This window comes from Nicotiana tomentosiformis, chromosome 2 (genome assembly GCF_000390325.3).
Source record: "Nicotiana tomentosiformis chromosome 2, ASM39032v3, whole genome shotgun sequence".
NCBI classification, from domain to species: Eukaryota; Viridiplantae; Streptophyta; class Magnoliopsida; order Solanales; family Solanaceae; genus Nicotiana; species Nicotiana tomentosiformis.
In genome coordinates this window covers 115862701-115889061 of record NC_090813.1, presented here as the reverse complement: position 1 = coordinate 115889061, position 26361 = coordinate 115862701, and the positions used below count along the sequence as shown (strand labels likewise).

The following is a 26361-nucleotide window of genomic DNA, read 5'->3' as shown; positions in this document are numbered from 1 at the left end:
CTTCATCAAATGACTATTGAGATTGGATGCATTGTCAGTGATAATGGTATTTGGGATACTAAAGCGGCAGATGATGTTGGAATGAACAAAGTCTACCACTGCTTTCTTGGTGACTGCTTTGAAAGTGATGGCTTCCACCCACTTGGTGAAGTAATCAATTGCAACCAAAATGAATCTATGCCCATTTGAAGCCTTTGGCTCAATTGGCCCAATAACATCCATTCCCTAAGCAACGAAAGGCCAAGGAGAGGACATGGGATGCAACTCTGAAGGTGGCGAGTGAATCAGGTCACTATGAATCTGGCATTGGTGACACTTGCGAACAAAACTGAAGCAATCTCGCTCCATTGTAAGCCAATAATACCCTGCCCGCAGAATCTTCTTCGCCAAAACATATCCATTCATGTGAGGTCCGCATACCCCCGAATGCACTTCACTCATGATCCGCTCAGCTTCTGTTGCATCTACGCATCTCAACAAGTTCAAATCTGGGGTCCTTTTGTACAAAATTTCCCCATTCAGGAAGAAACCGCTGGCGAGCCTCCTTATAGTTCTTTTTTGATCTTCCTTGGCATGCTCTAGGTATTCTCTCATTTTTAGGAATCGTTTTATGTCATGATACCATGGTTCACCATCTGGTTCTATCTCAATTGTATTGCAGTAACCGTGTTGATTCCGAACTTAAATTTCTAGTGGATCGATATGGGTGTTTCCCGGATAAGGGAGCATTGAGGCTAAAGTAGCCAAAGCATCGGCTAGCCCGTTGTGAAACCTGGGAATGTACCTGAACTCGATGGATTTGAATCTTTTGCTCAAATCTTGTACACATTGTCTGTATGGAATAAGCTTGATGTCTCTAGTCTCCCATTCACCTTGAGCTTGCCGGATAAGCAAGTCAGATTCTCCCATAACCAATAGTTCATGCACATCCAGATCGAGGGCCATTTTCAAACCCATGATACATGCTTTGTATTCTGCCGTATTATTGGTACAGAAGAACCGAAGTCGGGATGTTTCAGGGTAATACTGTCCAATAGGTGAGATGAGTATTGCCCCGATCCCAACTCCTTTGATATTGACAGCTCCATCAAAATACATTTTCCATAGAGGGTTGTCGTCTGGAACTACTTCCTCTATTGAGTTGACCTCTTCATCTGGGAAGTATGTGGTAAGTGGCTTGTACTCATCATCAACTGGATTCTCTGCCAAATGATCGGCCAAAGCCTGTGCTTTTATCGCAGTGCGAGTGACATAAACGATGTCGAACTCTGTGAGCAGGATTTGCCATTTTGCGAGCCTGCCGGTGGGCATTGGCTTTTGGAAAATATACTTCAGAGGATCCATTCTGGATATGAGGTAAGTAGTATAGGCCAAAAGATAATGTCTCAACTTCTGAGCGACCCAAGTCAAAGCACAACATGTCCTTTCTAAAAGGGTGTACTTAACCTCATAATTTGTGAACTTCTTGCTCAAATAATATATTGCTTGTTCCTTTTTGCCTGTCGCATCATGTTGCCCCAGAACGCATCCAAAAGAATTATCCATCACCGATAGATATAAAAACAAAGGCCTACCAGGTTTAGGTGGGACCAGTACAGGGGTTTTTGATAGATAATCTTTGATCCTGTCAAAAGCATTTTGGCAATCGTCTGTCCACTTGATTGCAGCATCCTTTTTCAGCAACTTAAAGATGGAGCATGGTTTCTGGGCCAATTAGTTGCATATCGGCACGACTAGTGCCTTCACCAGCCTGAATCATATTCACTTCAGAAAACATCTGCCTGAGGCCATGGCAAATTTCATCAATGTTTGCATGCGCTGAGGAATTTTGACCATGTTTGAATCGTGACTTGACAAAAGTGTAGAAAATGTGAGGGATAGGTTGCTGCAAGACCCACCCATGCTTTTTGCGGTGCTTGGCTTTGTCTTCGTCTGCTTGTGTTGGCCTGAAGCCTAAACCAAAAGTACCCCTGTTACTGAACGGAGAAATGGGTTCTGAAATTCCTTGCAATGATGCCCCCAAACCTTTTCCTGGCTCATAACCTTGTCTCATCATAAGTGCAGCCACCATTACGGATGTGGCGGAGAGACGCGGATGTAGAATGGGTTTTCATTCCTCAACATGGTCCACAACAACTACTTCGAAAGCCTGATAGACAATAGACTCACATCCTTCCTTGGCCTCAATACATGGGATTAACGGGTCTTTATAAATGGATGACTCGTCTTCTCCGTGAACAATAATTTCTTGCATGTCGTGCTCGAATTTGAGCATCTGATGCAAGGTGGATGGCACAACTCGGGCCGTATGGATCCATGGCCTTCCAAGAAGAAAGTTATAAGAAGTTTCCATGTCCACTACTTGGAAGACAATTTCAAAATCAACAGGCTCAATCGTCATGGTGAGGTTGATCTCCCCAATGGTATCTCTCGCTGAGCCATCAAAAGCCCGGATGCGAACATTGCTGGGTCGGATCCTGTCTGTATTGATCTTCATGCTTTGCAAGGTAGAGAGAGGGTATACATCTACACTCGAGCCTCCATCAACCATGACTCGCTTCACATAATGCCCCTCACATTTGACAATCATGTGCAAAGCCCTATTGTGACCGGCTCCCTCCTCAGGAAGTTCATCATCAGTAAAGGAAATTCTGTTAACCTCAAAAAATCTATTGGCCATCTTCTCTAACTGATTCACAGTGGTATTCTCTGAGACATGTGCCTCGTTTAGGATTTTGATTAGTACACGGGCATGCTCTCCTGAGTGTATAAGCAGAGATAACAGAGAGATTTGGGCAGGAGTCTTTCTCAGCTGGTCAATGATTGAGTGATCCTGAACTTTCATCTTTTTCAAAAACTCCTCCGCCTCTTCTTCAGTGACCGGTTTCTTTATTGGCATTTGGCCTTCTCTGATTTGCTTAGCCTTCCTCAACTCTTTTGGAGAGTAACACCTCCCTGATCGAGTCAAACCTCCAGTTTCCCCCACTTCTCCTATGATTTCCTTACCTTTGTAGGTTACTACGGTTTTGTCGTAGTTCCAAGGGATGGTTTTCGTATTTGTTACACGGGGTTGTGTGGCAGGCTTGATTATGATCGGCTCAATTATACCCATCGTACCGCCCTGATTCTCCTTTGTGATGGGGTGACCTCCAAGGACGTATAACTTTGGGCTTGGAGCATTGGAGCGAACCTCCAACCTCAAGATTTTCGGAACAAATAAAGTTTCCCTCTCTGAGCTCTGGGCACCTTTCACAATCAACTGTGCATCTAGGCTTGGACTTACTTCCAGTTTGGTTCCCTCTTGAATTGTTACCACTGTCATTTCTGCTCGACCAACCGGCTTGTATACATGATCTCGTCCAATCATTCCCACAAAATGAATATCATTGTGTACTGGCAACGGGTTATTGGTCACATTAGGAGGGTCCTCGCCATTCGTGACTACAATCAATTTTTCAACAATGAGTCTTTCCATGGCTCTTTTCAGGGTCCAACAGTCATCAGTGTTATGCCCCAGAGCACCTGAATGGTATTCACACCTAGCATTTGCTTGAAATCCGTGCGAATCAGGATGCATATGGTGGGGAGCGATGGGTCCAATCACGCCCATCTGCTTCAACTTCTGGAACAGACTAGAGTATGATTCAGCCAATGGAGTAAATCTTTCCACCGGCCTCTGCTCTCGACCATAATCCTGCCTAGGACGAGCATTGTAGGGTGCCCAAAAATTTTGCTGCTGAGGTTGGGGGAATCTTGGAGCTGGTGCCCATACTTGTTGATTGGGAGGACGAGCATATGATTGAGCATTAAACACTGTATATTATGGCGGTCCCACGAAGTACTGAGGAATTGGCGGGGGATAGTAATGTTGAGGGTAGCTGGATTGCCCCTGCTCAACTTGAACATATGGGTGCGATGCCCCTCTTTGAACTTTCCTAGATCCTGAAGTCATCATGGACCCTTCATCTCTCTTCTTTCTATTTGCCAAACTTCCCGACCCATTTTGGATAGCTTGGGTGGTGGCTTTGAGAGCAGCTTGACTTACAATTCTGCCAGTCTTGAGGCCATTTTCGACCATTTCTCCTATTTTGATCGCTTTCGCAAAAGGTCTGCCCATTGCGGACATCATGTTCTGAAAGTAATCAGGCTCTTGGGCCTCCAGAAAAATAGTGATCAACTCGTGGTTATCCATGGGTGGCTTAACACTAGCTGCTTGCTCCCTCCACTTGATTGCATACTCCCTAAAGCTTTCAGTTGGCTTTTTCTTCATATTGGACAGGGAATTGCGATCCGGCGCAATATCTATATTATATTGAAATTGTTTGATGAAGGCTTGGGCCATGTCATCCCAGACATGCCAGTGAGAGATATCTTGGTCAATGAACCATTCGGAGGCTACTCCCAGAAGACTTTCCCCAAAATAAGCCATCAGTAATTTTTCTTTTCCACATGCACCCCTCAGCTGGTTACAGTACCTTTTCAAATGGGCGATAGGGTCGCCGTGTCCATCATACTTCTCGAATTTTGGTGTCTTAAACCCTGGTGGCAAATGGATGTGAGGGAACATGCATAGATCACTGAACGAAACACTTTTGTGACCCCCTAGTCCCTATATGTTCTTTATGTTTTGTTCAAGACTTTTCATTTTCCTGGCCATCTCATCCGGCTCAATCGTCTTGACAAGCTTTTCATTTTTCACTGGTGACTCGTACTGAGGAGTTTGATTATATGGAGCCAAGACCCCGAAAGCCATATTTGGAGAATAGTATTGGCCATCATAAGCATGAGATGGTGGCTCGTTGATTGGCCTCGTCATAGGAGGTGGAGGCGGGATTGTGTATACCGGTGCGCCAGACACGACTGGAGGAGTGTTCCTGACCGGTGCGACTGGAGGTCGCACATTAGAGGTACTAGGAGCAACGTGGAGGCTGTAATTTGGCACATACCCTGGTGGTAGGATGTGGTCGCTCGTTGTATGGAGCGGTGGTTGAGTAGCCAGGGGTATGGTGGAAGTTCCCTCTGAGGGACCACGGGGTGGAGGATGACCAGACACCCAAGCTTGATATACATCAGACAATTGCTGTCTCAATTTTCTTATTTCCTCCGACTCTTGTTAAACTGATTGACCCTGGGGGTCGTCAGTGATCAACTCGATCTCATCATCATTGGCCATTACTACTGCTCCCTTAGATCTAGTGAAGTAATGGTGTGTTGCCAGTTTCACCACAAACCAACCACCTTAAGATTACTACGTAAGACACAGCAAACGTGTTAGGGTTAAGCATTTTATAGATAAGAATCACACATAATGTGCCATGCTCCATTCATTGTCACTATTTCTAGCATGCTTTTGGAGGCTTCATGTTTCATTCCGGCTTATGAGGTTGCTTCTTATTGACGCTCTTATTTTCTTATCTTTTTTTTTCTTTTTTTTTAACTCACACCTCATTTTGATCCCTCATCTTAGAATCATTGAAAAATATTTTGATCGAACCTCTTTTGGGTTGCCTACGTATCATGTCGCCGCATGAATCAGATCATTATGTAGTTCAGGGGGACATAATAACAATTTTTTTTTTTCAAAATGACTCTAAAGACATAAATATGACTGAAAATGCGACAAATATAAAATTAAAAATACGACAAATGCAAAATGAAACTAAAAACTAATTGACTGCACTAAAACTTTAATCTTCAATGGCATTCTTTCTTAAACTGATATCATCAATGGTCTGCATTCCTTGGCCTCCACTCTCCCCCCAACATCTCGTACAAATTCTGAAACACTCCCGTCAATTGTGGAACGAGGGCACGGGCCTGTTGACCAACTTTCTCATTGTTTAGATGACGATGATCGTCATGAATATATGCTACTTTCTCCACCAATTGAAGTACTTGCTCTCTAGCAAGCCCCATATTCACGTGACAATTCTGCAACCATATATGGGTAGTGTTGAGGGCGTTACCCATCATAGTCTCGCGTCCCTCGTATTCTTCAATACGGCGGTTTAGCACAGCTCTCTCAATCATCCACTGACGTCTCTCTACCTCAAAATCTGCATGTTGATGACCTCCCTTATGCTTTTTTATTTCTTCCAATTGTGAAAGAAACTGACCCTTTGAGCATATCCAATGGGCCCTTTCTCTATCAAACTGCTCTCTCTGCTGATCAAACTCCAATTGTTGCTGGTGCGCATCCTCTTCAATGATACTCAAGTCTTCTTGCAGCTTGTGCATTTCAACATTGTTATTTGCCTCAACTCTTCTAACTAAACCAATAGTGCTTGCCAATTCTTCTTCTAAGCGGGCCGCCTTATTTTTAGCATGCTTTTGATCTTTATCCATGACCTGTAAGGCCGATTGATAATCTTTCTCAATATTTAAATAAATCTGAGCGACTCCGGCTTGCAGTTGGGCTTGTTGTTTAGATATGGTCATCCGGGAACGCTCCAATTCCTCTTTTAACTTTTCTATAGCTCTTTGATCATTTCTCCTCCTGTTGGATCCTTCAGGCATATCTCCAAGCAACGAAGGGTCATGAAACCAGGTAATATATTCAGGGATCACCTTTCCATGATCTCGGTCTTCTACCATATCATTCAACTCCGATACTTTACTTGCATACCAAATTTTCATAATTTCTTCTTCGTCATGAGGTTGATCTTTACCAAAATCATAACAGAACTTGCTCATATCTCGTGTTGGTGGCACCTCCTGTAGTCGTGCAAATTGGCGCATTACCCGAAGTGGAGCATAAAACTGAACACCATCCAATCCTATGAGTACCAAATAAAAGTGGTATGCAGACTCACAAATGACCTCTTTGGAGGAGAACCAATCGTAGTTCCAAGTGATCCGTTTGGCAGACAGAGTAAGAAGTAGTTCTTTCCAGGCGCCAATCCCCTCTGGTAAGTCACATTCGTCAATTCTTTTCTGGTGATCATAAGTATGATTGGGCCATAGCTCACTAAAATTAGTGATCGTAGGATGACGATAGAAATGCTCTAAAAACCATATCTGTAACAAAATGTTGCAACCATCAAAGTTTCGCGCGCCCATTTTACATCTAGTTAAAGCACGGAAAATGCAAGAAAGAATCATAGGGACCAAAGTATAATCACCCCCTCCTAAGGTCAGAGCCTCAACTACACCTGCCAAGCGGATGTCAATGCGTCCCTCCCTTTCCGAAAAAACTACACGCCCCAAAAAAGTGACCATAAATGCAAACCTTCTATGTACCTTCCATGTTTCCTTATCTTCCTTTGATTTCAATTTTCCCACATTCCTTTTGAAATTGCATTCTTGGCCATACAACTGAAACAAAAAGCCCAGCTTAACCCATTTGCCTCCTAGACCTTCATATTGTCCGTAATTTATGTTCAAAAGCTTCAGAGACCTACCTTCATTCATATTTTTTGGTACTATGGGCCTTTGGCGGCGAAGATTGCGGCCCCACCCCTGGAAATGGGCGATTTCCTCCAAGGTCGGAGTCATTTCACAGTCGGTGAAACGGAACACATTATTTTCAGGATCCCAGTGCGGAATCAAAGCTTCAATCACATCCCTCCTGGGCTTTATCGTAATCATGTGAACCAAATGTCCCAAGTATTTCTTTATCTAGTTTCGCTCATATTCCTTAAAGTCTCTCCACCAATCCCACAACAACTGTGGTATCTAATCGACAATGAGAAAATCTGGTATCCCTTCTAATCTGGGCCTCTTTTCAGACTTACCTCTTTCCCCACTCATGGTATACCTGTCTAACCAGACACGAGGTTAGGCTTTGATCAAACATATTATTGACACACAAAAATTCTGATTTCTCGAGTTTTGACTCCATAAAAGAATATAAATAAATAAATAAAAACTCAACTGTGGGACTATAAAAAATATTTTTGGATTTAGTATTTTTTTTTTTTGGATTTTCTAAGGAAAGAATTGTAAACAGGGAATTAAGGAAAAGGAAAATATATTTGATTTTTTTTTTTTTTGAAAATTGGGGCCGGAACCGATGAGGTTTGCCTACGTATCTCACATCCGGTGAGAATCAGACCCGCGTAGTTCGATAAAATCGACTATTTTTTTTTCTATGAAAATTAATCTTTAAAAACCATATGCACTAAACCACATCATTTTTTCTCTCTTCGTTCAACTGATATATGCTAAAGCCACTCGACATGCAAGCCTCCCAAATAATGCAACAAGTAGCACGTAACATGACATAACGGTCTCAACAAATTCTGTCCTAAAACAGAACTCGACCTCTGTGTCGAGCGCTGCTAAGTCAAATGCACATGATGCAAATAAAGCGTAGCCTACTACGGATATTCATTGCTTATGGCTTGTTCTTCTAAGTTTGTAAATCCTAAAAGAGATGGTATCTAGACCTGGCTTACCCGGGCGGACAACCCGAGCTGAGGAGCGTCAAGCGTCACCAGTAGTAGAACAACACTGGCTAGCTGACGGCTCTCCCACCTAAACACGTGTGACTAAATCCTTCACCAGAAGCTGGTCGGCTAACTGGCTTTATCTCAAGACAGAAATTTTGTGATGCTGGTAGGCAAACACAACATAACTAATTATCAGAAGACTCAGAGGGATGCGAGAGAAGATACAATTTATATGTACAGTTCAACAATATCAAAACGGTAAAAACTCGACAAGTAACACATTAGGCCCAAATAAATCACAATATATACAAAAATTAATAAAGCCAAATAAAGTCAATGTACAAGCTCGAATTCTTAAAAATTCCCCAGCAGAGTCGTCAGAGCTGTCACACCCCTTATATACACCCCAAAAAGACATGTGTTATGGATTGTTGTAGGTTAAAATATTTTTCCAATTAAAGTGACAAACTTGAGTAAGGACTATTTTATTTATAGAGTCGCCACTTAGAATTGAGTTTTTGGGTGTTCCAAGTCACCTTTTATTTGAATCCCTAGTCAAAGGAATGTTTGACTCTATTATTATTGGTCTGCAAAAATAAAGTCCGGGTAAGGAATTTTGTTGACCGGGGAGAAGGTGTAAGGCATTTTCGAGTCCCGTGGTTCTAGCACGGTTGCTTTATCGACTTAAACTTGGCTTAAATTAATTTTGGATAAACTATAATTTATTGGTTTCCATGTTTTATCTATCCGCTTTTAATTATTAAAATATGGAATTATCTTTGAAACGAATCACTTGTGTTAATCCGTTTTGTTTATTTTGCTAAAATCATGTCACACGTACGTACACAAAATTAATAGCATTTTATTATATTAAGATTGTTTTGCCCAAAGTTGCGTGAATAGATACTTCGTTTTTAATTTTGGTAATCACAATTATGTCACACGAACGTATACATAATCGCGATAAACTAATTAAAGCGCGCCTAAGCCACTCTATCGTTGTTCATTATTCTTCCTAAACTTTAAGATTATTGTAAGGCCATGATTTATGGAATTATTATAGAATACTTTTGTGAGTAATACTAAGAATCTCAAAGTCACTTAATCAAAGATACAACTCACAATTATGCCGAAAATATTTTATTCAACACTGCCATAGTCTTAAAGTTCTATGGCCCAACTAAATAGTTTATATGCTTAATTTAATCCTAAATAGTTAACCAAAATCTATCACACATAAGTCAGATGCAACAACCGAAAACTATCAATTCATTAATAATAAAATGCATGAATATTTAGATAAAGTAACACAAGATATAAAGTTACTACTTACTACATATTTCATGTTCTTAACTAACTAAATAATGGCCTACTCATTTAAGCCAACAAGGAGCAACGAAAAGGAAAGAACCAAGAAAATGAAATCTCTAGTACTTCATATAACTCATTCAAGCCAAAGTGGGCAAAAACAAAAATGCCAAAATCAGATGGACAACTAAACCATTTTGAACTAATCTAAAACAAGACAAATAAGCAATAAAATAAGGAAAATGTGATTTAAAATCAGAAAAAAGAAATTTACGATTATTAATAGAATTAAACCAGTAAGAGAAATAAATGATTAAATTCAATATCACAAATAAAAGAAATTCACTTCACTGTTCAAAACATTCATCAAATCAAGTCATATACTAACATGCTTAAAAGTAACAATGGAGAAGATGAACCTCAAAGTTGAATCTAAACTTTAAATGTTTTATAACTCTAAAATCCAAATCGAACAGGATATTGATTGAAGCTCTACAACAACCTCGTTAGCTCGACCGCGAAACTATACCGATGACCTCGACTGGAAGCCTCGCCGGATCTTCGACGGAGTTTGGTTGCTTGGCTATTTTTCGGAGTTGTCTTGGGGGCTGTTTTGAATGGTGTTTTACAACTTATTTTTTTTGGAGTTCTTTTTTTTTTCCAGCCCTCTATTCGACTGTTTTTTGAAAGCTTTATGTAGTCGTCTTAATTGAGGAGCTGGGGTGAGGGAGATGGTGCTTCAAAGCTGTGCAATTTCATGTTGCAAAAGGGGTAACAATTGCCTTTTTTCAAGGTGGAAAATAGGAGCTTTTTTGGGGGGATTCCCTAGTGGGGAGTCCGTTCTTTTTCTTTATGGGGAGATCATGTGGGGGTTGTGAGTGGGGACAAATATGGGAACAAAGAAAAGTGGAGAGGGGATAAAGTGTGAGGGACAAAAAGTGGGGACACGCGTGGGAAGATGGGAGTAGGAAATATTCAAGCACGATAAAAAATTAGATGCTCACAAATAGTACTCTACAAATCCCGAAGGTTTTGCATTACAACTTTCTATCGCCGAGGAGTGATGGAATGAACGAGTTCTCTCCATTCTAAATAACATGTATGTGTTCCAATCTTGAGCATGAAAGTTTTGTTAATAATCATAAATAAGTTAAAGAAATTGTTACAAAAAAAATTAAAATATACGAGAAGCAAATGAAATATCATACGATACGAAATGAAACCCGGAAGGAGGGCCATAAAAATTTTCCAAATGAAAAATAATAGAAAATGAAGAGGCGTCCGGATCCTTACTATCCCTATGTAGGTCGGCTAATAAATAACACCCAATGGACCCTCGATGTTTTGCATTAACACCTACTAAGCAAATATAATCAGATGGAAATATGTAGTATTAATTAAACCACTAGAGTAAGGTAAGGACGATTATACAATTGCTCAAAATTGTATAGAAACTTATTTGTAGACTACAGTGAATTTAGTTATTTTCCGTGGTACCAAACATACCCTAAATGGAGTAAACTTTGAATAACAACCAACCAGCTCACTCTTTTTGTTTCTGCGGTCAAATATTAACACCTTCAACTTATAGGATAATGCAGTATTTAACCACTAGCTAATTGTCCTATGATAAAGACAGAGTAAACTATGGATTACTTAGCCATTGGGGGTGTATTACTACTTGCATGGACTTTGTTTCAATGCATTTCTTGCCTTTCTACAAGCAACAGATGTAACAAAAAACTTCCACCAGGACCAATTCCACTACCATTGATTGGAAATCTTCACAACATTCTTGGTGATCAACCCCACCAGTCCCTCGCGAAGCTAGCTGAAAAATATGGCCCAATAATCAGCCTCAGATTGGGCCAAATAACGACGGTGTTAATATCTTCATCAGCCGTGGCAAAAGAAGTTATTCAAAAGCAAGACTTGGCCTTCAGCAGTAGAACAATCCCAGATGCAATCCATGCACTTAATCACTATCAGTTCTCTGTGATATGGCTACCAGTCAATACTCGGTGGAGAAGCCTCCGGAAAATCATGAATACTTATATCTTCTCCGGCAACAGGCTTGATGCAAATCAGCATCTCAGGTTTATATAACAAATTTGAAAGCTGAGTCAAACTTGGGCAAATCAAATCAATAAACAAGCCCATGGCCTAGCTGCCAAGCTTCCAAAATTTCTTATTTTGAAAAAGCGATTTTTTATTGGAAATGTTTTTTGAAAAAGTACTTTAAAAATACAACAGTTTGTGTTTCATTATTAGAGCAACAATGAATACTTGACCAAGATTTTAAAATGTGCTTCCAGAGAAACGCTACCTTTATCAGCTTCTCAAAAACAGTTATTTCAGATTTATATAACTTCCAAATTTATTTTTGTATTCTGGTTTAGATTTCATTTTTACTAGTCGAGTTACAGTATTTTGATCCGTTTTGACCCAATCATTTAGTGGATCACTTCGGGGGTCATAATCCAATATGTTTAAACCTAAATGGATTGGCAGGTTACTGAAAAAATGTTGATTTTGCAACTTGTAATCTCAGGTTTCGAAAGATCCAAGATTTAATAGCTTATTGCCGTCGGTGTAGCCAAACAGGGGACGTAGTGAATATAGGACAAGCTGCTTCTGAGACCTCATTGAATATACTTTCGAGTATCATTTTTTCAAAGGATGTAGTGGACCCTTATGCAAATTCAGGTAAAGGATTCAAGGATGTGGTGTGCAAAATGTCGGAAGAAGCTGGTAAACCCAACTTGGCCGATTATTACCCTGTGCTGAAAAGGATAGATCCTCAAGGGATAAGGCGACGCATTGGCAAGCATTTCGATAAATTGCTTCAGCTGATTGAGGGATTGATTGACGAACGTTTGGAGCAAAGGAGGAAATCACCAAATAGTGGTAGCACAGATGTTCTTGATGTTTTGTTAAATACTAGCCAAGAAGATCCAAAGGCAATTGACAGAAATCACATAGAACGGTTATGTCTGGTATGTTTTCAACTTCTTCATTAAGTTCCTTATTCGCCATATATGCTTTCATTAGGTTCCCTTGTTTTCTTTCTTTATGCAAGTCAAGTACATTTTTAAAGATAGGGATTCTTTTTCATTTCTCCTGTCAAAGTCGACCTATTAACTTGACTTCTTGAGGTAAAACGAAATGGACATATGAATTCATTACGTGAACACAATCGATCAGACCAGCAAGAAGAGGAAGAAAGACCAACCTCTGAAAGAGCTTAGCATAGTTGAGCTTTAGGGGGATGCTTTTTGTGGTCATGCTCATGGAAAAGTCTAAGTATTCTATACAAACTTGATTTACTAGAATATTTGTTTGAAAAAATTCCTTCAGCTTCGGTCTTGGCATTTAAGCACGATTAGCTTTATTTGACGACCACCGCGACAACAACAAGAACAACAAATCCAATATAATCTCACGAGTGGGGTCCGGGGAGGGTAGTATGTACGCAGAACTTACCCCTACCTTGAGGGTAGAGAGGATGTTTCCGATAGACCCTCGGCTAAAGAAAAGAAAAGGAAAACAGTAACAACCAGCAATACCAACAACAAGATAATAAGAAAACAAACAGTGAATTTAGAGATAAAATAGAAAAAAAATTTAGAATGATATCCTTATAAATCAAATCGAGATAGAAATAAAATTTTAATAGCTGAGACTTCTTTAATTATATATGATCACGCCCAACTCTAATCCTAAAAAGGATAAGCGGTCGATGCAAATATAATTCGGTCTAAGAGTCCGGAGTCGAATCTTACAGAGAACTAAGGTTTAGTTACAAATGTTTACTATCACCCGAACTCGTTCCTATATATAAAAACATGTAATGAGCATATTTCACTTTAAAAACCATGTAACTTCCGCGACTCATACAAGAATTAATATGCAAATATACACAAAAATATGCATTTTTCATCATTTATCACCACCCCGCACTTAAACTCTTGCTCGTCCTCGAGCAACTTAAAATTAAGCGCATAGGAAAGAAATACCTTTCAAAACATACTCAAGCATCACACCAATGACAATGGTTTATATCAACGCTTAGAACCCAACATATGCACTCTTCATACATTTCCCCATTTTTAGACCAATGCCAAGACTATTTAAAATATTTGTATGACTCTTCTAACATCATAGCCTCAAAAATTGACTCCACTACATTGCTCTTTGTGACCCGCTTCTTGTGCAAACTAAAGATACGAATTCCTTACCAATCCGTTGTAACCCTCACCAACGAAACAAAGAGAGTAATCACAGAATATTAATTCAAGTGTAAATTAAGGACTCACAGAATGAAAGAATTCACTCACTCTCACAAAGAAACTCATGTGCCCCCAAATCTCGTACCATAGGCTTGCTCATAATGTAAGTCTCTACTAATTTACACTACTAGAAATCCGGTAAAAACCGACCAAAAAAATCGACCAACGTTGGTCGGTAATGGCAAAAAATCGACCAAAACGTGACCATTTACGTGTGGACGGTATTTTTGTGGTCGGAAAGGAATACCGACCAAAGTTGGTCGGAAATTACCAACCAACTTTGGTCGGTCAATTAAATTCAAAAAAAAAATATTGCAAAAAAAAACCGACCAAAGTTGGTCGGTATTTTAATTATGTAAAAAAAAGATTCACCATCTGGGAATCAAACCGAGGTCTGTACTGTGGCAGGATACTATTCTACCACTAGACCATTGGTACATTTTGTTTTAAGACTGTCTTTTATTTGATTTATACTCTTTAATTATATTTTCGCACGAAAATAACCGACCAAAGTTGGTCGGTTTTATTAAAAAGTAAAATTACCGACCAAAGTTGGTCGGTTTTTTTAAATGACCCGCCGAATTAACCGACCAATTTTGGTCGGTTTTTTTAATATTAATTTTTATTTATATTAATTGAAAAACCGACCAAAGTTGGTCGGTTTCTTGAAATATAAAATTCACGGGACTCAAAAATAGTTTCCCGCATTTTTGCGCCAAAGAAAACCGACCAAAGTTGGTCGGTTTCATAAAAAAAAAAAATTTTGAAAAACCGACCAAAGTTGGTCGGTCGACCTTGGTCGATTTTGCCAAATTTCTAGTAGTGTTAAGCTCGCAAAGTCTAGGGTCAATTAGGTCTTCATGGGTTGTAATGTAGGCTAAGGGACGGGTGACTAACCCTCCTAAGCACTTTTAATACAATACACTTTTACTTTTAAGCACATACTCTTCATGATAACTCAACATATCGCTACGACACCGTAAATAACATAGCCCATTGACTTTAAGCACATCTACATAAGCACTAGCACATATCTATCGCGACCCAAAATTCCACCACAAGCGTCGTGATGGCACCTAGTCTCTAAGACTAGGTAAGCCGATTTTCATTACATTTCGAAGCCATTTTTTTTAATAAACGAAACCAACAACGGAAATAATTATAACTATCTCCCAAGACTGGTAGTACTGGGTCACAAACTCTAACATAATACATGAAATGATCTCAATGATCGAATACTCAATACTGTTTGATTAAAAGTTAACAGTACAATGAAATGAACAGACTCCAAGGGACTGTGACGACCAAATAGCTCTACCTTGAATCCTTGCGATCACACTCTAACTCTGTCCAGGTCTGATACCTCAAATACCTGGCTCTGCACAAAAATATGCATAAGTGTAGTATGAGTACACCACGGTCGGTACCCAGTAAGTATCAAGACTAACCTTAGTTGAGTAGAGACGAGGTACATTCAAGACACTCACTAGTCAATTAACCTGTGCAATATAGCAGTATACAATAGTACTGGAATACAACTAGCAACAAGAACATCATAATTATTACAAAGGCGAATAAGGAACACAAGTACAATCAACAAGTCAAGTCCTTCAAATATAAATCCTTCACATATTATTCTTTAAGATAAATATCTTTCGAATATACTTCTTTTGAATAATTATCTTTCAAATTTAATTCTTTCCAATAAATATATTTTCAAGTAAAAGTCACCATGTGACACCTCATTTCACAATCATAAAAATTACGGGTTTTAACCCACTTTCATATTTTCCACGGCACCTCGTGCCCATATTTCTTTCACCATCACACCGACAACACACGTGTCAATAATAAAATCATCATATTTTTCCCCGGCACCTCATGCCCATATTATTTTCATAGCTGCACGAACAACTCACGTACCAAAATATCAATGTATATAAGATCCGCATGATCAATTTGTTTTCAATAAAGTAAGGTTAAAAATCTTTAAATCAAGTAAGAAATCAACAAAAAGATAAGTTTAATTTAGAAATCGTTTGAGTGAGGAAAAATGACATTTCCATTAAAATAAAGCATAAGCTAAACTACTTATTTGGATATAGAATTTATTAAATTAAACATACTAGAATTTTTTTTATTTAAAACAACTCAATCATCAAAACAAGTACAACCCAAAAATACAAATCCTCAAAGTCTCGTACGAAAAAGTCAAGGTCAACACAATACATCAAGAAATATAAAACGTTTAATATTAAGTCAAATAATACATCACGAAAAATACACGAATTTACAAATTACGGAAAAATAAAATAACCAAAGGCAAGTGCATCCATAGAAAAATATCAACAAAAGGCCACTCCCGAAGTACCGTCTCGTAGTCCCAAAAGTAAATATACAAGATAGGAAAAATCTCCCGAGGTACTGCCTCGTAGTCCCAAAAGTAAATATGCAAGATATGGGGATCTCCCGGAATACCGTTTTGTAGTCCCAAAGTAAATATGATTTCAACAACAGCACATCATGTGCTCACATATCACAAATGGCTCATCAAGTGCTCAAATATTACAACATATCACAAATTGCACATCGAGTGCTCAAATATTTCAACTTGCCACAGAAATCAACAATACATCATTTTTCACAATAAGGAGCCCATGGCTCGACCATAATGTGGACAAAATCTTAACAAAATATATTTCACATAAATTCAAGGTGGCAATCACACCAAATCATCATATAAAAATAATTTCAACAAACAAGGATCTAGGCATGACAAATAGAGGATTTAATAAGTGCCAATAAGTTTCAATTTAATACATAATAGCATATAAGGATTTTTAATCAATGAAATTCGCACATATAAACCAAGTACGTACTCGTCACCTCGCATACATGATTTTCAATTACACAATTTGCACATAAGACTCAATGCCTAAAGTGAAATTTCCCCACTCGGGGTTAAGCAAGACACTTACCTTTTTGAAGTTAGGCCGATATTCCAAAATCGCCTTCTTGCTTGAATTGGCCTCCGGACGGCTCCAATCTTTCTTGAGCCTTCCTTATATTACTACGAGATTCCGAAAATTCTAGCAACTTCAATCTATTTAGAAGCATAACAATAGTGAACCATAATTAGGAAGATTTGCTTGGTTTCAGCTCATTTGAGCATTTAATCAAACATTATGTGTGCAAATTTGGGTACAAGGTTCTTCTACAAGATTTCCTTCATTCCACAACCCAATCTTTACTTATTTGATCTCAACAATATTTTTACAAACCTTATTGGTACAAACATATATACATAATACTTTTACACCCAAGAATCATACTCCCAATCACCAATCTTTTATCCCAAACTCGAAATTGAAGACTAGGGGTTGAATCTTACCTCTTTGATGAAGATCTTGTGATTAGTTTCCTTGATTCTTGAAGATTGGATGATTAGAATATTAGGTTCCCTCCTTCTCTCTCTAAAATGCTCTTACCTCTCTCTAAAACCCTCAGAAAATAACCCCAAAATAAGCCTCAAAGCCTATTTATCAAAATGGGGTCGGGTTATGAAAATAAAAAAATTAACCCTCCGAAAGTATAATGGACCGCAGAATGGGTATGCGGGCCGCAAAATTAATCGCAAAATCAGTGCCCAGAACTGGGCTCTTCTGGTCCATTCTGCGACCAGTTTGTGGTCGCAGAAGCAGTTTTGCGATCGCGTAACTATTTTGCGATCGCATAATTGGTCGCATAATTATATTTTTTCATTCTTTGGTAATTTGGTCGTAACTTCTTGTAGGAGTATCCAAATGACGAACGGTTTGAAGCGTTGGAAACTAGACACATAGACCTTTCTTTTGATATGTAAAACACTATATAACTCTTCATATCAAGAAAGGTATACTCGTTTGAAATTAGGTCTTGTGCGAACTCACTTGAAACTTTAGTCTATTATGAAATTTCCAACTTCAACATTCGATGCCGAAACCTATCGAATCAAGTCCGATTGACCTCAAATTTTGTACACAAGTCATAAGTGACATAATGGACCTATTACAATTTCCAGAATCAGATTCCGACCTCGTTATCAAAAATTCAATCTTCGATCGAACTTTTCCGAAAATCGTCTACTTTCCAACTTTCGCCAAAATTGGTCGACTTATCCTACGGACTTCCAAATCCAAATCTGAACACGCTCCTAAGTCAGAATCACCATACAAAGCTATTGACATCATCAAATTTCTATTCCGAGGTCGTTTACTCAAAAGTCAACTCTTTCCATTTAAGCTTCAAAATGAGATTTCTCTTTCAATTAAATTCTAAATCTTCCGAAATTCAAACTCGACCATACCCGCGGGCCATAATACATATTATGAAGTTTTCCGGGACCTTAAGTCATTGAACGGGGCGTTAATTATTAAAACGACAAGTCGGGTCGTTACATTCTCCACGTCATAAACATACGCTTGTCCTCGAACGTGCCAAGAATCTTTCCGAGGACTTTAAATTAATGCATGTATTCTTACATACATACTTGTGGGTAATTCTATGTTCCCGCAATTTAACACGGGTCCGGCGACACCGTCTCAATTGAGATTATTTATTTTCTCTATTCTTATAAGCTTTAAAGCAAATTCCCTAACTCTCCAATCATTTCCAAAAGGCCTGATTTTCACTTCGACACACGGTATAAATCTCAACTGGCTATAGTAACTCGTGCCTACGCACACATCAACTTTTTTGATAGTGTTGAAGTACTTCAAAAAAATTTCGGGTTGCTACATTCTTCCCCGCTTAAGATCATTCGCCCTCAAACACATAACATATTTATCTCTTCTTTCGCACATCTCAATCCCCTAAATTTTACTAACTCCCAAATTTTTCAGAAATTTCGGCAGAGTCTCCCCTGTAAATGGGGCCTATCCACCTGCCAGAGTAACACCAAAACAAATCCTAACAACACATCCACAACCCAACAAAACACCACATCTCTGGTCTTAATAGTTGTTCATAGTCGATTATAACATTGCCAACTAACCTCATATTCACCAAAACCTTGTTTCGAATTTTCTCAACACCGACAGCAAAATGTGAGGCTTGAAGACTTCATAAGTATTTACTCGGATTAATGAGTCACTTTTAACGCCACCTGGGCACTCACCTCATAGGCTAAAACTCAATGTTTATAACACGAAAATGGCTGAATATGAACAGAAAATATACAAGAATTATAAAATAAGCCTAACAGGCATGACTCCCTATTAATATTATTGTACAAATTAAATTTCACAAAGGGAGAATTTTAAACTCATAAATATTTTACCACAAGGACCTCGTCCTTATATATCTTACACCGTGGCTTGTAGCCCGGTTTAAATATTTCACATCATATAAAAATACGAGGATCTCGTCCTCAACTCCGAATCATAAGTATTTTGCACATTGAGCCAACTAAAATTTTCAATTTCCTTTCTTTTCTTCTGTTCAATATATTTCATAAACAATTTTCACAACACATAATGAACCCTAATACTGGTAGGGCATATAATTCATAAAAATTTGAAATCAATTATTCTGAAACATATTAAACCCACTGTGATGGATAATAAAAAATACTTTTGGACTTATAGCCGTCAATGGTGCACAAAAAAAATAAAAATGACAGACACGGGCTCACATCCTCAATTCTCCCAACAGGGATAACATATAAGTGGGTCACAAAATTACGAAGCTAACCCATAAGCAGAGCATAATAGGATGAGTCACCTCAATATTCAGAACCGAATCAATTAAGGGAAAATACCCTTTTATAACAAAATCAGGATCGTACCTATAACAACACCATCTGGTGTATTGGGGTCAGCCGAATCTTAGGCGCCCACTACCCGTCTGTCCTCCACCTCTAACTGACTGTGCATCTGAAGTATTAACTGGAATAAAGCTTGTAGTTGGAGTATTATGATAAAATCCACCCCTCCCAAGTCTGGGACAATTTCTCTTGATGCGTCTAGTATCACCACACTCATAACAACCCCTCTGCGGGTTCGGCTGCTCACACTGAGTCTGTGCCGGATAAATTGAATTACCATTATAGGAACCTCGTACTGGTGGTGCATTAAAAGAACTTACTGGAACACCTCGAGTATTCTAGAATTGTTTTCATGACCCCGTTGATACTGAAATGTAGAATTATTAACGACGCGGGAATATCGCAAGTCCCAGCATCATCCCATACAAATCTCAGCTCTTAATCATATACAAGTCTCGGAGAACCTTTCAATACAACATTAATACATCTCAGGCCAAAACTCATATAACACATGACCCCGTAATCTGATCGTTGATAGTGGACTCCCTCACTTGGTGCGAAGCCATAGGACACATTCCGATGATCCATTTATTTGGCGCATGTTATCTTCGTGATAGTTAAACTCGATTCCTCTAGTGCCTTTGTTGTGTATGTACCCTTAGCTAAATAGAAATCTCATACGAACTACATAGTCTCTAATACCACCAACTATTTCATATCTACATCCACCCCGTGACCCTACCACAATTGTGATGATTAGGCAATTAATTTAAACCTTCTTAATATCATACTTATCAACCAGATGTCAGAACCTGCTGCACCTCAATGTGCACAACTGAATGATCTCTCAATACTTCCACATCCTCGATCTGGACGACACGTTGTAATAATAGTTGAGCAACCCTGGCCCCATCTATAGTATCATGAACGGTTGGCGCATAGTTGATACCGAGTGCGCAATTTCATACACGGGTGGATGCAAAAGAACATAAGATATATGCTTCAAATTAAATAAATGTCGCACGATAAGGAATGAAAGAAGTGAAATTTCCTAACAGTTATGTAGCCTCTCGAAGATACGTACAGACGTCTCCGTACCGATCCGCAAGACACTACTAGACTTGTTCGTGACTCGTAGAACCTATGAACCTAGTGCTCTGATACCAACTTATCACGACCCAAAATCCTACCACAAGCGTCGTGATGGCACCTGGTCTCTACGACTAGGTAACTCGATTTCCACTACATTTCGAAGCCATTTTATTTAATAAACGAAACCAACAACGGAAATAATTATAACTATCTCCCAAGACTGGTAGTGCTGGGTCACGAACTCTAACATAATATATATGAAATAATCTCAATGATCGAATACTCAATATTGTTTGATTAAAAATTAACAGTACAATAAAATGAACAGACTCCAAGGGACTGCGACGACCAAGAAGCTCTACCTTGAATCCTTGCAATCACACTCTAAATCTGTCCAGGCCTAATACCTCCAATACCTGGCTCTGCAAAAAAATGTACAGAAGTGTAGTATGAGTACACCATAGTCGGTAGCCAGTAAGTATCAAGACTAACCTCAGTGGAGTAGAGACGAGGTACAGTCAAGACACTCACTAAACAATTAACATGTGCAATATAGCAGTATACAATAGTACTGGAAAATAACTAGCAACAAGAACATCAAAATTATTACTGAGGCGAATAAGGAATACAAGTACAATCAACAAGTCAAGTCCTTCAAATATAAATCCTTCACATATTATTCTTTAAGATATATATCTTTCGAATATACTTCTTTTGAATAATTATCTTTCAAATATAATCCTTTCCAATAAATATACTTTCAAGTAAAATACCTCATTTCACAATGTCAGCCCACTATCATATTTTCCACGGCACCTCATGCCCATTTTTCTTTCACCATCACACTGACAACTCACGTGTCAATAATAAAATCATCATATTTCTTCCCCGGAACCTCATGCCCATATTATTTTCATAATTGCACGGACAACTCACGTACAAGAATATCAATGTATATAAGATCCGCATGATCAATTTATTTTCAATAAAGTAAGGTTAAAAATCTTCAAATCAAGTAAGAAATCAACAAAAAGATAAGTTTATTTTAGAAATCGTTTGAGTGAGAAAAAATGACATTTCTATTAAAATAAAGCATCAGCTAAACTACTGATTTAGATATAGAATTTATTAAATTAAACATACTAGAACATTTTCTTTTATTTAAAACAACTCAATCATCAAAACGAGTACAACCCAAAAATACAAATCCTCAAAGTCTCATACGAAAAAGTCAAGGTTAACACGATACATCGAGAAATACAAAACTCTTAATGTTAAGTCAAATAATACATCACGGAAAACACAAGAATTTATAAATTACGGAAAAACAAAATAACCAAATGCAAGTGCATCCATAGAAAAATATCAACAAAAGAACACTCCCGAAATACCGCCTCGTAGTCCCAAAAGTAAATATATAAGACAGGGAAAATCTCCAAAGGTACCGCCCCGTATTCCCAAAAGTAAATATGCAAGACAGGGGGATCTCCTAGAATACCGTTCCAGAGTCTCAAAGTAAATATGCAGGGTAGGGGGATCTCCTGTAATACCGTTCCGTAGTCCCAATGTAAATATGTAGGGTAGGAGGGATCTCCCGGAATATCGTTCCGTAGTTTCAAAGTAAATATGATTTCAACAACTGCACATCAAGTGCTCACATATCACAAATGGCTCATCAAGTACTCAATTATTATAAAATATTACAAATTGCACATCGAATGCTCAAATATTTTAACTTGCCACAGAAATCAACAATTCATCATTTTCCATAATAAGGAGCCCATGGCTCGACCATAATGTGCACAAAATATTAACAAAATATATTTCACATAAATTCAGAGTGGCAATCACACCAAATCATCATATAAAAATAATTTCAACAAACAAGGATCTAGGCATGACAAATAGAGGATTTAATAAGTGCCAATAAGTTCCAATTTAATACATAAGGGCATCTAAGGATTTTTAATCAATGAAATTCGCACATATACACCAAGTACGTACTCGTCACCTAGCGTACATGATTTTCAATTACACAATTTGCACAAAAGATTCAATGCCTAAGGGAAAATTTCCCACTCGAGGTTAAGCAAGATACTTACCTTTTTGAAGTTATGCCGATATTCCAAAATCGCCTTCTTGCTTGAATTGACCTCCGGACGGCTCTAATCTTTATTGAGCCTTCCTTATATTACTACGAGGTTTTGAAAATTCTAGCAACTTCAATCTATTTAGATGCATAACAAAAGTGAACCATAATTAGGAAGATTTTTATGGTTTCATCTCATTTGAGCATTTTATCAAACACTAGGTGTGCAAATTTGGTTACAAGGTTTTTCAACAAGATTTCCTTCATTCCACAATCCAATCTTTACTTATTTGATCTCAATAATCTTACCACACCCGGGGTTTATAATACATATTATGAAGTTGCACGGGACCTTAAGTCGTTGAACGGGGTGTTAAATGTTTAAACGACAAATCGGGTCGTTACAATATAAAAGTGAATTGGAGAGTTTTTTTTTATTTTGTATTTTTTTTTTGTTCAAAATCTTTTCAATACCCTTCACAAATTGATATTTCCAGCTAGTAGCTCTCTCTATTCATACATGCACCTTTTGGCCTTTCTATGGTTCCACTAAAAAACTATCCAATCTCTTTTCCTTGACTTCTAGCGACTTAAGTGATTTCGGAGGTAAAGGTTCGACAAGATTTAATTAAGAACAAAAGGGATTTGTCTTGTAATGTGGGTACCAAAGAAATGGTTTACAGGCTCAAACGGGCTAACAAATGATAATATTTATCACTGGTAGGCAAATAGACTGAAGGGTCAATCCAAGAAACGCCTATATCATTTCCTAAACTCACAAGACTTAATCATTTCGCTTCAAATCACACGCGACGCAAGTCTAGACTAATAAGGGATGGCACAGAGTATAACCAAAATCTCACCTCACACAATGCACCTGACTTATTCAGGACAGCTCAGACCCTACTCTCAAGTTAAAACAACTAGCATAGTCATAATATAATTCAATTATATAGGATGTACATAATAGGAGTCAAAAGATGAGCCCAAGTGTCAGAATAAGTCATATATACTCTCAAGGCATATAGTCACAAGACTCAAGAAAAAAGTACTCGGCACAAATGCTCCAGCTCTCAGCCCTAACATAAAACATGCCAAAAAGCATAGATACTCAAGTTCTACCAATTCCATTAGCAGTTCTAAAATAATGAACTTTTTTGTATTTTTCTTTGGACCTTAAACCCTTAAGAAAACTGTCTAGGAGGTCCATCGTCGGGAAAAGTCCAAAACATTTTGAGAATTCTACCTACAAGAAAAAAACTGCTACCCGATTTAAAGAGTCATCCCTTAAAAAAGAACCGTGACTATAAGAATAACCAAGAGGGATTATTTCTACCTATTTTTTTTTATTTGATTTTTGATTTTTTTTCAACACACATAAAATAATACAACTAAAATAGCATAGAAAATCACCCAAATAGTCTCTTCATCCCACACTTAAAATTATGTATTGTCCCCAATGCACACCCATAAATACAGAAGGGTAAAAGAAACTCTCCGGTAGGCCAAAGGCTGAAGCATTAGCAGCTCATGGGGTACTCAGACTTCTCCCAGACGTGGTTCTTTGTGCGGGCACCCCACACTTAGTTCTAACCATATCATTTGCTTTTGCTTTCTTTCAATGGCTTTGCTTCCCATGCTCCTAGAAAATAAAAAAATGACACTACAAAAATAATACAATAAAATAATTTTAAAAAAAATTAAAAATAAAAGAAAGTAGTAAAGTTGAGTTGCCTCCCAACAAGCGCTTGATTTAGCGTCTTGGTACGACGCGAATCACTTTTTGCCTCCACCTTGAGCATATGAATTGAACCTCAAGTTTTGCTTCAAGTTTATGATTATGCTCATGGGGCGGTTTAAATTCTTGCGAGTCAAAAATTAAATAAATTCTCATGCACTTTTTGGCTCTCCACCGAGGAGTGTCACCTTGCCTAGACGACCTTAAAAATTATAAAATATAAGGCTCATCTACCTCTTCCCTGGACTCCTTTTTATGCTCGTAAAGATCCATTCCCATTTCACCGTGATGTGAAAAAGTGTTTGGAATGAGATCCAACGCGCTCAAATACATGAACTTCAAGATTTTCAACATCCTCAAAACCAATTACACTAGAGTCAACTAAATTTGTATACTCAATGTCCTTGGTTGACGCTAGTATTACTTCTTCAACATCGGTATCCTCAAATTCTAGCTGGTTAGAGTGTTGGTGTTATACTTTAGACCCCTCCATTGGCACCTCAATTTTCATCTCTAATGCATACTGCTCCTGGCTACTATCCATAATATTAACATGTTGAGCATTAAAAGTTTCAACTAGTTGACTCACTTAAGCCTCCAAGTTGCAAATAGTTGCATCTTGCCTTTGTACCCGCAATTGTGTCTCGTCATTTTTTTTTCACAAGGTACCTTTGCATATCCTTGATCTCTTTCAGGTTGTCATCCCCGGGTTCTTTGTTCCTGTTAACCTTACAAGAAAAAGTAGAACCATCATAGTAAGGACTTAGGGAAGGATAAGAAATATAAGCAGAACCATAAAAGTGACCATCTTGACCACCACACATATCACACACTTTCCACACATAAGATTGAGCTGGTGCACATACACTACTAGAAATCCGGTAACAACCGACCAAAAGAACCGACCAACTTTGGTCGGTAATGGCCAATAATCATCCAAAATGCGACCATTTACGCGTGGACGGTATTTTAACGGTCAGAAAGGCATACCGACCAAAGTTGGTCGGAAATTACCAACCAACTTTGGTCGGTCAATTAAATTCAAAAAAATAAATATTGCAAAAAAAAAAAGACCAATATGTAATCAAAAGATTCACCATCTAGGAATCGAATCGGGGTCTATACTGTGGCAGGATACTATTCTACCACTAGACCATTGGTGCATTTTATTTTAAGATTGTCTTTTATTTGATTTATACTCTTTAATTGTATTTTTACATGAAAATAACCGACCAAATTTGGTCGATTTTATTAAAAAATAAAATTATATACCAAAGTTGGTAGGTTTTTTAAAATGATCGGCCGAATTAACCGATCAATTTTTGGTCGATTTTTTTAATATTAATTTTTATTAATGTTAATTAAAAAATCGATCAAAGTTGGTTGGTTTCGTGAAAAATAAATTTTGCGGGATTCAAAAATAGTTTCCCGCATTTTTTCGCCAAAGAAGACCGACCAAAATTGGTCGGTTTCGTAAAAAAAAAAAATTAAAATAAAATATTTTGAAAAACCAACCATCTTTAGTTGGTTTTTTGGCCGATGTTTTGACCGACCAAAGTTGGTCGGTCGACCTTAGTCGGTTTTTGCCGAATTTCTAGTAGTGATAACTCGTTCTCAGGAATATTTTGATAATTTTGCCATGGGTGATTTCC

General features: G+C 38.1%; 2 protein-coding genes across 3 annotated transcripts in view; one reads left to right on the top strand and one right to left on the bottom strand.

Annotated features, from left to right (window-relative positions):
- Positions 1-4609: 4609 nt before the first annotated feature.
- On the bottom strand, positions 4610-6594 carry LOC138905462 (nuclear matrix constituent protein 1a-like). The gene is made up of 2 exons (XM_070193984.1): positions 5830-6594; positions 4610-4711 (listed from the first exon to the last, which is right to left on the bottom strand). Exons 1-2 carry the CDS (start codon positions 6592-6594, stop codon positions 4610-4612), a joined length of 867 nt encoding a protein of 288 aa, XP_070050085.1.
- A 4619-nt stretch (positions 6595-11213) lies between these two features.
- LOC104120480 (geraniol 8-hydroxylase-like) overlaps positions 11214-26361 on the top strand; it is a 28636-nt gene continuing 13488 nt past the window's right edge. For both annotated transcript variants that reach the window (XM_070195990.1, XM_009632234.4), the window contains exons 1-2: positions 11214-11794; positions 12250-12694. In XM_070195990.1, coding sequence (XP_070052091.1) covers positions 11346-11794; positions 12250-12694 — 894 coding nt within the window. In that variant the 5' untranslated portion in view covers positions 11214-11345. The remainder of the gene's footprint in view (positions 11795-12249; positions 12695-26361) is intronic.